Below are 13,799 nucleotides of genomic sequence, written 5' to 3' on the forward strand. Positions count from 1 at the left end.
TTACGTGGCAGCCTGGATGGGAGGGCACTCTGGGGGAGAATGGATACATGTGTATGTATGGCTGAGGCCCTTTGCTGTGCACCTGAAACTATCACAACATTGTTAATTGGTTATACTCCAATATACAATGAAAAGTTAAAAAAAAAATAAACACAAGACAGATTCACAAAAGCAAAAAAAAAGTAGAAAATGTGAGATACATATATATATATATATATCTCATACACACACATATGCACACAATGGAGTATTATTCAGCCATAAAAATGAAAAAATCCTGTCATTTGTAACAGCCTGGATCAACCTTGAGGGCATTATTGTAAGTGACATAAGTCAGAAAGAAAAAGACAAATACTGTATGATCTCACTTATATGTGAAATATAGAAAACAAAACAAAACAAGCTCATAGATACAGAGAACAGTTAGTGGTTGCCAGAGGATGGGCCAAATGGATGAAGCTGGTAAAAAGGTATAAACTTCCAGTTATAAAACAAATGTCATGGAGATATAATGTACAGCCTGGCAGTAATAGTTATTAATACTGTATTGCATATTTGAAAGTTGCTAAGAGAGTAGATCTTAAAAGTTCCCATCACAAGCAGAAAAATTCAGTAACTCTGTAAGGTGACAGACATTAACTAGACTTACTGACGTGATCATTTTGCAATATACACAAATGACAAACAATTATGTTGTACACCTGAATCTAATATAATGCATGTTGGTTATGTATCAATCAAAAAAAGAAAAGAAAAAAAAATTTTCAGAACTGTTCATTGTTTTGCCAAAGTATTTGTATTTTAAATGAGTAGGCACATTCTTTCTTCTGAAAGCTATAACAAGACAGAACTGAAAGCGATTTTGTGTTGTTATCTGCGGAGAAAGTAGATATGGTCATACTGTTATTTGACAATTTCTAGATTAATAGTCATAAGCTTGTGTGAGTAATAGATATTTTAAAATAACTATCATTTTAATTTTCAATCTCATCATCGAATACGTTCAGTTAGTATTTGCTTATCATTGACACTGTACCTATCGTCATACGAAGAAAAATGAAACAGATGCGTTTCTCAAAAATAACAACGAGCACTAAGGCTTCCTGAGTATTTGCTATGTGAAAGCAATAGTAAACAATACTTTGGAAGTGCTTTCTGCATGGCAGTCACTGTGCTAAACATTCTCTGTGTGTGTCATTTAATCTACATAAAAATCCCCAGTGGTTGGTGCTATTTTCATCCCCACTTTACTGATGAGGAAACGGGTTTTAAGAGGGTCAGTAATACACCAAATCACACAGCTACTAAATGGTAGAGCCTGAATGCAAACAAAGACCCTCTGGATCCAGAGTTTATACACTTTCACAATGTTCTACAGATAAGTAATATCCTACTTGGAAGACTCCATCGGTCTCTTTCAATTACAACCAGCTACCATTAGTTCCATTTTGCAGTTGAAAACCTAAGCTTCAGGAGATTCCCAGCTGTATGATCTTGAGCTGTTTAGTGAATCTCCCCAAGCTTAGGTGCACAGCCTAGTTGGGACTCCAGGTCTATATGTCACCAGGATGCCTACGCTGATACGAGTGGGTCTAGGGCAAAGGAACTAATAGAATCAACACCCATATGTCTCCATATTGTAAATGCTCTAAATCAAGCTGATCAACTGACCAATAAGATGTGTTCTATTATCCTACTTTAACAAAGACATTCAAAATGACCAGGGATGGGACTTCCCTGGCGGTCAAGTGGTTAAGACTTCACCCTCCAGTTCAGGGGATGCAGGTACATCCCTGGTCGGGAAGCTAAGATCCCACATGCCTTGCGGCCAAAAAACCAAAACAGAAAACAGGAGCAATACTGGAACAAATTCAATGAAGACTTTAAAAATGGCCCACATCAAAAAAATCTTAAAGAAAAAAGACCAGGGCTCTAGGTTCAAACTGAGGATTTGGGACTTCTTGGAGCTCTATGCTGCAACACAGTGGAGCAGGGAGATTAGGCATTCAGCCCTGGTCCATCCCTTCTTTTCCACGCCCAGCCCATCTGGGAAGGGCTCAGAGCTGACTGCGCAGGGGATTTTTCTGGTCTTGGGTTACTGAAGCTTGGTTGAGAACCTGTAGTGAGCCAGGTTCAGGCTTTGCATGTCACTTTGGCCCTGCGGACTTCTCAAATCATGGAGATAGGCATGCCACAGCAGGTCCTTGTAAAGAGCAGAACCCAGTGAGGAGTCCCTGTTGCCTGGATCCAAGGGAAGTCCTAAATTCCAGCCTGTGCTCTCTACCACTAGGTCCCTGTAGCTGTTTCTTCTCAGGGAGAGGAACCTTCCTCCTTGGCTGCATCCTCTATATCACTCAGTTGTCTTATTTTTTAAACCTTATTTTTATATAATTAACGTAATAGCCCAACAAATATTATTTATGGCTTTTCCATAAATCTAAGCATAAATCAAATTGCTTGGAAAGATGCAATTTTGGATCTCCTGGTTAGATCTGTCTTGTCAGTCCAGCCACTTACCAACTCCACTTTAACCATAACGAGGGTGTCTAAACACTGTCCCAGCAAACCACTGCCTTCAGCATTGCCTCACAGTTGGTGTTTTCACTTACTCTCAATTGGGAAACCATTGACTCTCCACTTGATTGCGGGCTCAGGTTCTCCTTCAGACTCACACAACAGGATACCACTGCTCCCAGTGCTATACACGCCACTCTGAGGTTTCTTGGTCCAGCGAGGGGGCTCTGGAAATAAACTGAAGAGCTCATCAACATTTTCTCGATCACAGAAGGTCCAAAAATGTTAAGGGCTGTACTTCTAGTATGCACCAGCAGATGGCAGACACACCAAAGTGTTTCACACTAGCTGTTTTTCATAAATGTTCTCTAAGGCAAGATGGGCATTGTTTTTGCCTGGAATAGGGTTTGTGTGTGGTTATGTGCTTTTATGTGTATGTGTGTGTGTGTGTGTGTGTGTGTGTGTGTGTGTGTTGCAATCTGGAATCTTAGCATGTGTAATAAAATCAACACACTAAAAGTAGTTACCTACAGCCACTGTATTTAGCTACACGAGTATCTATCTCATTACAGAAAATGAAGGAGGGGTAAACATGTGAAGTTTATTGAGTGCAAGGCATCTAAAATGGCTGATATTCAAGAAATATATTTTGAAAAATTTTTAATGAAATTAAAATGTTCAGCCGTTATTTAAAATATTTCTTAATGACTCTATAGCATTTATCTGTCCATATGTAATTATCTATCTTAAGAATTCAGGAGACATTACTTCCTAGAATTTTTTTTTTGCAAGGGGGTGGAAGAAGGAATCCTAAAACCAATATTTACCTTTTTGCCTTCAAAACAATGGAGGAAAAGATAGATTTAAATCATACACTTGTATCTTTCTATGCCCTAACGCTCCAATCTTATAATTCTAAGTGGTGTGTTTCAGTATAGAAGGAGACATTCTTTAGTGCAAATATTACTGTCATGTTTTGTCACCTTAAGTATATTACTATGTCAGGAGTGAAGAAAAGATTCATATTAGAGCGTGGATGGTTTGGATAATTTGATTTCAGAGAAAACTGCTCAATACCAGTAGGTAGTAATTCCCATCAAGTGTTGCTTATTTTCCCCAAGACATTTCTGGATTTCCATTTTTAGTCAAAAAGGAAAGTCTTTAAGATACATATATGTATAAAATGAAAAATGTCATTTAAACAATTTTTTAAGGAAAAGAGGGATTATGTGGGGGGGGAAAAGGTCTATAAATTCACCAGGGAAAACAAAAATATACAAATATCCCTGGCAAGTTTAAGTCCGAGCAAGAGACATGGCTTTGTAATTATTCAACAGGGCGTGGACTTGTTAAATTCCAAGTTATCTATGTGTCTTCATAATCTACAATTTGTAAATATTTAGTCATTAAGTTTAAAATGCAGTAGTCCAAATTATAAACTGCATGTGACCCTCCGAGGCGAAGGGTTTTAGCTTTTGTGTGTTTGTCTGCATTTTTTATGTGTTACTTTCTTGTGGTCTTTTCATATAACCACAGTGAAATTAAACATTTGAGTTAGAGAAAAAACATGAAATTTTTCCTATTCACAGTAGAAAACTAAGACTATTGCTTTCAGAACATGTAAAAATACAGGAGATCATGGGGATATAATATATAGCATGGTGACTATAACGGATAAATAATACTGTACTGTTTAAGTGAAAGTTGCTAAGACATTAGATCTGAAAAGTTCTCATCACAAGAAAAAAATTGTAACTATGTGGTAATGGATGAAAATGACACTTATTGTGCTGATCATTTTGCAATACATACAAATATCAAATCATTATGTTGTATACCTGAAACAAATGATGTAATATGTCAATTATATTTCAATAAAAATAAAAATATTTCAATAAAAATAATAAAGGATACCATGTAATTATGACCTTTCCCTAAATCTTTATGAATAATAAAATCAAGATTTCCATTTCTATTCTCATCCTACAAATTTCATTAATCCTTCGGTACGCGGGCCTCTCACTGTTGTGGCCTCTCCCGTTGTGGAGCGCAGGCTCAGAGGCCATGGCGCACGGGCCCAGCCGCTCCGCGGCATGGGGGATCTTCCCGGACCGGGGCACGAACCCGTGTCCCCTGCATCGGCAGGCGGACTCTCAACCACTGCGCCACCAGGGAAGCCCTTAAATGACCATCTTATCCAACCATTTCACCTTACAGATGGAGTTCTGAGCTTTGGAGAAGTCACCTAACTTGCCCAGGGTCACCAGGAAAACAAGCCCCACTTTCTGTTCTTGCCATTCCATGCACCTGCAGAGCTACTGGATGATCAGCACCGAAACTCTGAAGTAAACGTGGTGTTATTTCTAACTCATTACCATTTCACTAATTTGGATCACAGGTCGGAACCAAGGCTAAATAGCTTTACCAACTTTCACTCTGTGCTTCAAAATCCACGCTTCCACAACAGCTATCAACTGACTCAAGCGGTTTTGCGCATCCACTAGAAATCACCGTTAAACTGCATCTGAACCCCTTCTCATAAGCTTTGTTCATAAATGTTTGGAAATTTGTTTTCATGCTTCTCATCCCTGTTTCTTCTGAAGAATTAATCTGTTCCTGAGCAAAGGTAGAATTGGCCACGCACTGTGAAAGAAGGGACTTCAAGCCTGTCTTCTTCGGAGCATCTTCTTCTTGGGCCTGTCACGCCACTGCTCTCAATTCCAGCCCAGACTGAGAATCTCACAACTGGGATCCGTAGTGAGAGCACCTAGACTAGATCACCAGATTAGTGATCTCTGAAGAACCAGGGCAGAATTGTTCTCTTTCTGATGACTCCTCTGCTTTGTATAGGGGAACAAAATCTGCCACCCCAAAATATTTCTTTGGCATGCAGACTACTTTGAGCTGAAAACAATCAAGGCCCAAAAGACTCAGGAAGAAACTCTGACCTCCCCCCTAACCGCCTAAGATAGTTTAGATAGAAGGCCTGTTTCTGGAAGAGAGCTACTACAGAAATATCTGCCAAGCACATGGGCCAGTTGTGGTAGGGGGAGCTCTGCAGGGCCTAGAGATTAGAGTCCACTCCGTGTCCCAGCAAACATCTGCGTACCACACATTTGCTCTACCATCTCCAGCCTTCCTTGGAGATGCTGTCCTGTCCCCCTCTGAAGTCCCAAACATCCTCTTTTGTCTTTAGCTGAAGACGGTATTTAAGATGAGGCTTGGGCCATTTGGGTGAGTTACTCGGTTTTTCTGGCTCTCTCCCATGTATACATATTATTACACTTTTATTTTCTCCTGTTAATCTGTCTCGTGTCAATTTAATTCTTAGATAAGCCACAACAAAATAGAAGGAAAGAGGAAAATTTCTTTCTCCCCGACACTGGCACAATGAGAACAGATGCTCGTGGGGTAATTTTCAGTTGAACTGAAATGACTGATCCCCAAAGACTCCAGAGAAAAAGGCATAGAGAAAAAGGAAGGGGCCTTGGATAGGAGGGAATCACTGACTCCTGGTCATTCACAATCTCATAATTTCATACCTTGATTGAACATATTTACCTCGTTGCTACTTTGTTGACAATAGGATGCATGGTGAGCCTGAGGACACGGGTACAGGACAGGAAATGTCTGGTGGCTGAAGTGAGGCTAAGGGCATGCAGGGACAGAGAACAGATTTTTCCAGAGGTTGGAACATGCAACCCTATTCCTGACAGGTAAGATCTATTTGAAAGGATGAAAAAAGGGCTCAAGAGAGAAGAATGATTAAAATGGAAAACTCTGAGAGAAAACATCACTGAACCCCAGTCTTTTATCTATTATCCTAAAATCTATGGTAACTGATGAGGGCTTCCCTGGTGGCGCAGTGGTTGAGAGTCCACCTGCCGATGCAGGGGACACGGGTTCGTGCCCCGGTCCGGGAAGATCCCACATGCCGCAGAGCGGCTGGGCCCGTGAGCCATGGCCGCTGAGCCTGCGCGTCCGGAGCCTGTGCTCCGCAACGGGAGAGGCCACAACAGTGAGAGGCCCACATAACGCAAAAAAAAAAAAAAAACCAAACAAACGAAACAAAAAAAATGTTAGCTATGGTAACTGATGAAAACAACTTATGTTGAAAGTTTACTCATTTAGTCATAATTGTAAATTAAAAAATAAGATGATAAATTTCTCTCACACTGCTCAAAACTGAGATGCAAATGTCTGAACATGTAGAATGTGGTAAGCGAGCTAATTAGAGATGTTTTTCACTAGACGGAAAGCAAAATAAAACAGGAAATTTGGTACCTATGAAACATACAACACAGGTTATTTTCTTATAACAGATTTCTATAAAATATCTATATCCTAACAAATCAAAAATTATTAGGTTCAGCAAACTTGAGTTTCATTGCAGCTTTCTAGAAATAAATTTATTTGAAAATGAGGCTTTCTTAAATAGATCAGTGACTGAATTGCATTTGAGTTCATAACATCTTTTTAAAATGCAGTAAAATTATGGGTATATAATTATGTATAAATACTTTCCTATTATACTTACTAAGTTTCAAAAGCCTTCCATGATAACAATGTTTGTGCTGTAAACTTTTGTACCGTGACTTTATTTAATCAGTGGAAATGCGACTGTGGTCATACTTTGATTTCTGGATTTGCAAAGTTTTAGATGCCATTTTAATAGATCTCTTTTCATTGAATGTGTAATATTATATTTAGACCATGGATTCCTAGAAAGGATAGACGTGCCTCAGCAAGACATCCCGGCTGTTGTTGTTTACACATATTATAGGATTTGAAAGTGCAGTTTGTTCTCCTATTTAGAATGTTGTAAACTAAATTAGAGTTTGATTGTGTTTAGTAATAAAGAAGAAGCGTCACAGATAGAGAGAATACAGTAAAATACATGCTTTTACTTAAGCACAATGAGTGTTTTCAGAATGGACTAGATTTTCAAAGTTCACAGTAACATTGCTCTTTTCCTATATGGCTAATCCTTGTTATTTGAGTTTCCAAGCAAGAGACAAAGAAAGGGAAAGAAGAAGGTGCAGGAAGGCAGAAGAAAATTGAATGAAAGTGAAGTCATCTGTCCATATGATTAATGAAGGATATATTTACTGCTTTCACACTTAACAGAAAAGACTTGAGCTCAGTTTGCTTTTCACTCGCATGGGTGAAGAAAAACTCCTAAAACATACAACTGAGGGCCCATTTAGTAGTTTCTCATTAAGGATAAAGGATTAAATGTTCCTCATAAAAACATTATTTACATCTCAATAGTGCTAACAGCTATTTTATGAATAGTGAGGACAATTTGTTCGGGAAACCTATATTCCTTTGGGGTCCTATAGTCAACCTTTTAAATCATGTAATTAATTTTACATCCTTGATCTATTTTTTCCTTTTGCAACCTTTGCAGTGCTTTTGAAAGCTTCAGTCTTCTAGTCGAGAAAACCACGGCCAGGTTGTTAAAATATTCAGCTACCGTAGCAATGTTCCAGCCGTCTGGAAGGATTTCTAAAGTCAGCAATTTGGAGTACGAGCAGCTAACAGTGAGACCTGTCTGGTTCCTGGGTATGTGCTGGCGGGGGCGGGGTCAGGGGTTACAGAAACACACCCCTGTTGCATGGTATAGCCATATTATGTAGAGGCATCAAACGATGACTAAAATTAGAGAAAAAAAAAAAAAAATCTCTCAAACTCTTCCTCTCTGAATTTCTTAGTGAATAATTTAATGTCAGAGGAATATGTCACTGTTGGCAAATGTTGCTATTTATCCATAATACTAGGCTTTCTCCTATACAGGTTTTGCTTGTGTTGACCTAAGGGAAACGATATTCTCATCTTTGGTTCTTCATTCTTCCTAACTTAACCAATCACACACGTTGTGAGAGGTCTTGGAAATGCGCTGCTCTTCCAAACAGCAGCATGATTACAAGTTATCTTAATATTTACTTGTGAATATCATTTGTGTCTGAGTAGTTTTTCTCCACTAATTAAAACTGTGGGCCTTTACTTAGGCATTCCTTGTGCAAAATGAAGCTTTAAGAGGTGAACTTTATTGGAATAAAAATGGAAGCCTTAGAGCACCAGTTCACTAAATGGAAACCTGAGGGAGACCATTCCTTTCAATAGTTAAGCCTACACAGCCCTACATAAGTACAAATGCAGTCATCATCCCAATTAATTTGATCAATACAGTCAACCAAACCATACACAGAAACCTCAATATGATCAGAAGCACAGAAAATAGTCTGCATCAATCAAATTCACAGGATGACTAGGTAACCTTTATATCTGTCCAGCAGGCAGAACCCTGCTATCCACATATTGTGGCTTACCATCTTTTTAAATGGTGACATCATCACCTACTTATTTCTATGAGTACAATGAACAAGAGCCCAACTTCTATTGCTCAGAAGGCTTGTTTACAGAAAGATGACTTGAATATAACGTGTTTCTCTGGACCTTTTGACAGAGAAATAACACTTACACCATACTGTCTATGTTTCTTTGCCCATTAGTAACATATTAAACATCATCTGAACCCAAGATACGGACCCCAAAATAAGAAAGAACTAAGACAATAATTTATCTGACTCCCTCAATTCATTGGTGAAGAAATGGAGGTTCAGAAAGGTGAAGTAAATTGCTCAAGGACACAGGACGTTAATGACAGGACTGGGAAAAGTCCAAGGTCTCTTCCAGGCCCATCATCATACTTTCTCCCATGGTAAGGCTTACTTAAGATTTCATATTATGCAGTGTCACATGTATAATAAAATAAATTTTTCTTCTCATAATATGATGATATAGGAGATTAGGTTTAGTGACTATTCAAACAAATAGTGGAAGTCATCTGTGTTCAGTCCCTAACGAGAGATCTTTTCTTGTCATTTGTCCCTTCTATGTGGTTTTGTGGGGTAAATGACAAACCTGATTAATTGAAGTGTAATATATTCCATTGCTTTCTCTAGAATTAAAAGTTGAAACAGCTTACCTGTTTTAACATATATGCATTAGAGGTCGACTACATATGGATTCCTTTTTTTTTTTTTTAAATAGAAGAAAAATAAATCAACGTGGGAAACGTACCTTCTACTGTAACATGAAAATCATGAATGGCTGATCCCAAGAAATTGTTAGCTGTGCAGCGATAGTTTCCTTTGTCCCGATAGGAGACATTCTCTATCTTCAAAGTTTTGCCATAATTTTCTTTTGTTTCTCTTCCCTTTGGTAAATCACCTCCCATTTTGTTCCAATCAACCTGTGGAGTTGGTCTGTGAAACAATACATAAATGATAAACATTTATTTTAAGTGAAAAATAAAAAGTAAAGAAATCCACAGGACACATCCCTCACTGTGGTGCTTTCAGGTCTGCACTCAGAGTTCCACTGAAAAACATCAGGCTTCCCAGTGCACAGACCTGCCCACCACCATCCATGGTGAACATCAGGGTTGGATCAAGTCTCTTTCATTGCAAGCTCCTTCACTAAGCTGCTTCCTCAGAAATCCTCTATTTCCTCTACTGAGAGGGCTAACTCCATGTAAGTGCTGAATAGATACGGTTAGACGAATGACAGATTACTGGACCTGTAGAAATATTACAAGGTTTTTTTCAAGTGTGCTATCTCCCTGTGGGTGGTTTGAAAGGGCCAGAAATAACGACCCTCTTCCCTAGAAGAGTTTGAAAAACACGATAAAGTAAGGCCCAACAGCGAGCAGCGGGAAACTGTGGTACCCCCTTTAATCCTTATGAAGCTGACATTGGACAATAAGACTCAGATGTAGGGGCCCAACGTGCTGTCTGGAACAAGGAATAGCTCATTATAGGGTAAGGTAGGCTCTGCAGCACAGACCTGGCCACCCAGGTAGCTTTCTACCCTGATGGGGAATACACCAATAGAGGAATGAACCAAATCTCCCTTGCTTAGAAAGATTAGATCACCCAATCAAAACAAACACGTGATAAAAGAACAAAGCAATAACCAGACTGATAACTTGTCACACACAAACACAGTAACATTTTTCCACCTTATCTGGGTAGAAAACAAGAAGGAGGAATCAAGCCAGCTGCGTTTAAAACAGAAAAATCCCATCTCATGAAAACCAGACAATTGGGAGAAGTGGGACCCTCTAGACTTTTGTGATTTAAAAATGATGTGGAAAACACCGATGCCTGATTTTAACTGATGGATTTTTTTTTTTTCTCCTATTCACTTGGGCTATATGACTGAGTGGAAGACACTTTTGTTGCTTTTATTGATGATTCTTTTTCCTTCTCACTATATTTCTTTTTATCATTAATACCTGAAAGTTATTGAGTATGTTCTAAACGTGGTCATTATTATCATCATTTTACCAGTGAGGATTCTCAAGTTCAAGAAGTTAATTTGTTTAAAGTCACTGGGGTAATAAATGACACATTAGAACTTGAATTTGCCTGACTAAACTTGTTCTTTCGATCAACGTGCTCTATTTTATTTGTGTTTTTCCAACTTTTTTTTTTCCTTTCTAACCACGTATTCTTGGAATATAGGCTTGTAGGGAACTTAGTTACTAGTTAATAATTGAACAATTCATATTGTTTGTGTCAGTTATCTTAAATTGTATTGTTAGGCGGTGGTTAAACTAATTCAGTTATTATGCAAAAAATATTAGCGGTAAAGATGAAGGTCTTTTACACACATCTAGTCTCTTCCCCTTCCCTCGAGGCTCAAGTACTTACCAGCCTTACAGATCTGGAACCACTACCTTTTATTTTACCAGGCTTACAGTACATGGCACACTTCTGCAAGAAACAGTAATGATGCTCAGAGAGGCAGTTGTGAGAGTGTGTTAGCCGTTGGCTTCCTGAGCACACCACCCGACAGGATGCATAACCCACGCCTCCTAACTGCTTGCTTTGCACTCCATCTGTCAAAATGGCAATTTGCCAAATTACAGCGTGCTCTGGACCTCAGTTGCTCCAAATCAGGAGTTTTTCGTGAGTCCGTGCTTTAATAGTACAAGCATCTCACTTAAAATCTTTTTTTTTTTTTTTTTTTTTGGTTAGTCCTTGGAAACCAGTCTGATCCTCTAATACCTGTTCTTTGAAAGAACAGGATAAAATGATTATCTGTAAGTAGCATATGACTATGAGACATAATTCATCTAAGGACACACCTATACCATTGCAAGAACGTCCAGCGATATTCTTGCTAATTTTTTTTTCTTTTTTTTAAAAATTTAATAAGCATTTACTAACAGCACTAGAATAAATTTTTGAAGGAAAATATATTGCTTGATCCATTTTTATACATAAATATACACCATGTCATCATCTCAAGCTTTTGTTCAGGTCTTTGCCCAGCCAACTTTAATTCTTATGCTTCCTTTGTTTGCAAAAGAATCGTAAAACTCGTGAATTTACAAAACAGAGAGAAAAGAGAGAAAATTTGAGCCCAACAGTCAGCAGAGGGAATTTGCCTTTAATCCTACTGAAGCTTTCACAGGGTGTGACTCAGGGTGCACCGGCCCATGAATATGGTCTTCTCCACTGAGGGACTCACTGTCTGCACTTCTTCTGGGGAGGGAACGCTTTTCTTTTCTGAATGAAATTCACAATGTCATTTTAACTATTCTCAGTTTCCACCTTACAGAATCTGTAGAGTCTGAACCCTTCAACCTTTCCCTGTGAAAGCCTTCCCATTTTACTTAATAGTACCAATATTTTCATTATTAATAGACATTTTCTGAAACATCTGCTATAACCCACTTCTTTAGATTCAGGGGTAATGCCATCCTTTGTTCACCCTGGCTTTAACTGAACAGAACAGTTCATTTGCTTGAAATATGCCAAAGAAGTTCAATTTAGAGAGAGTTCAGGAGACAAATAGGATCGAATCCCAGCCTCCACTTCATACTAAGTGTAGAAAGGTGAATTCAACTCTCCGGCCTACATTTGCCTAACCTGCAAATGGGAATAACTGTCATGAGAAACAGTGAGGATAAAATGAGCTAGTGTACATATGCCAACGCCTAGAGGGGTGGGATAGGGAGGGTGGGAGGGAGACGCAAGAGGGAGGGGATATGGGGATATAAGTATACGTATAGCTGATTCACTTTGTTATACAGCAGAAACTAACACAACAATGTAAAGCAATTATACTCCAATAAAGATGTTAAAAAAATGAGCTAATGTATGTAAAGGGCAAAACGTACCGCCTGACACATAATAAAGAGGACAATGTCCTCGTTATAATTATATTTGTTACGGCAGTTTAAAACCTCTAAGGAGAAAATTTTTCAGGTACTCTAGAAGTTTTACAATGTATCACCTTCACCTGAAAGGCAACCAGATCAGCCAGGATTCCCAACCCAAACCCACGATGAGTAAGAAGAAACCACTTCAGGTGAAACTCTTCTGACAAGGCATCAGGCATCCTCAAGTTCCCAAAGACAACACATATTGACGTTCGCTTTCTTCTTCTATATTGCTTCACGACATTGCATTTTCCAAAAAGCACGTGAGAGCCTTTCTATTATATTGAAGACAATCCATGTAGTTGCCGGCACACTCAAGAGGTAAGTTATAGCATTTGTGAGAAATAGGAAAAAATGATTACTGACATATTCTCCCTGCCCAAAGAGTCAACCAAGAATAGTGATGAACCCTGAAAGAATTTAATTTCTACCACTATAAACGCAAATGAATAAGAACAAAAGAGTAGGCAGTTACCAACATGATTCAAACTGAACCTGAGTCTTTCATCTCCTCACATAATACAGAGACCAAATTCCCGAACAGAGGCCATGTCCCTGCACGTCTAATTAATTTACGATCATACACTTTGGCAATTTAAGTCAGATAAGCAACCTGAATATTTCTGTTGGATGGAAAGAGAAATTTAGAAAGCTTAGGGGTTGTAAAACCATTAAAATCTGCTCCTTTTCTTCATAATCCAATTTAAAATCACCCATTCAGAATATACACTGGATTATGAATGAGTATGAACTTCAAACTCTAGTCCATGAACCAGATGCCCAGCTATGCAAAGTCCTTAGTTTACACACTGATTATGTAAACTTGGGTGCTAGGAAGGTGGAATGTATTTTCTCAGGGTATTCCCAATGGCAGGGATGGGTATGTGGCCGAAGCGTAGAAGGATGACGATAGGAAACAGGTGACCTCGCATGACCAAGGATTAACTAAGACGGTCCTTGTTTACATTGACTTACGGTAGTTACTCAATAAAGTCACAATTTCAAGACGTGACCAAGCGAAGACTCCTTAGCCTTTACTTGGAGGATT

The 13,799-nt window shown here is 38.7% G+C and overlaps 1 protein-coding gene across 3 annotated transcripts in view; it reads right to left on the reverse strand.

Moving 5' to 3' along the window:
• Positions 1 to 13,799, reverse strand: part of CHL1 (cell adhesion molecule L1 like) — an 80,291-nt gene that overhangs the window by 41,624 nt on the left and 24,868 nt on the right. For all 3 annotated transcript variants that reach the window (XM_065884907.1, XM_065884908.1, XM_065884906.1), the window contains 2 exons: positions 9,601 to 9,785; positions 2,610 to 2,741 (listed from right to left, as the gene is read on the reverse strand). In XM_065884907.1, the coding sequence (XP_065740979.1) occupies positions 2,610 to 2,741; positions 9,601 to 9,785 (317 nt within the window). The remainder of the gene's footprint in view (positions 1 to 2,609; positions 2,742 to 9,600; positions 9,786 to 13,799) is intronic.

This window comes from Phocoena phocoena, chromosome 10 (genome assembly GCF_963924675.1).
Source record: "Phocoena phocoena chromosome 10, mPhoPho1.1, whole genome shotgun sequence".
Classification (NCBI taxonomy): domain Eukaryota; kingdom Metazoa; phylum Chordata; class Mammalia; order Artiodactyla; family Phocoenidae; genus Phocoena; species Phocoena phocoena.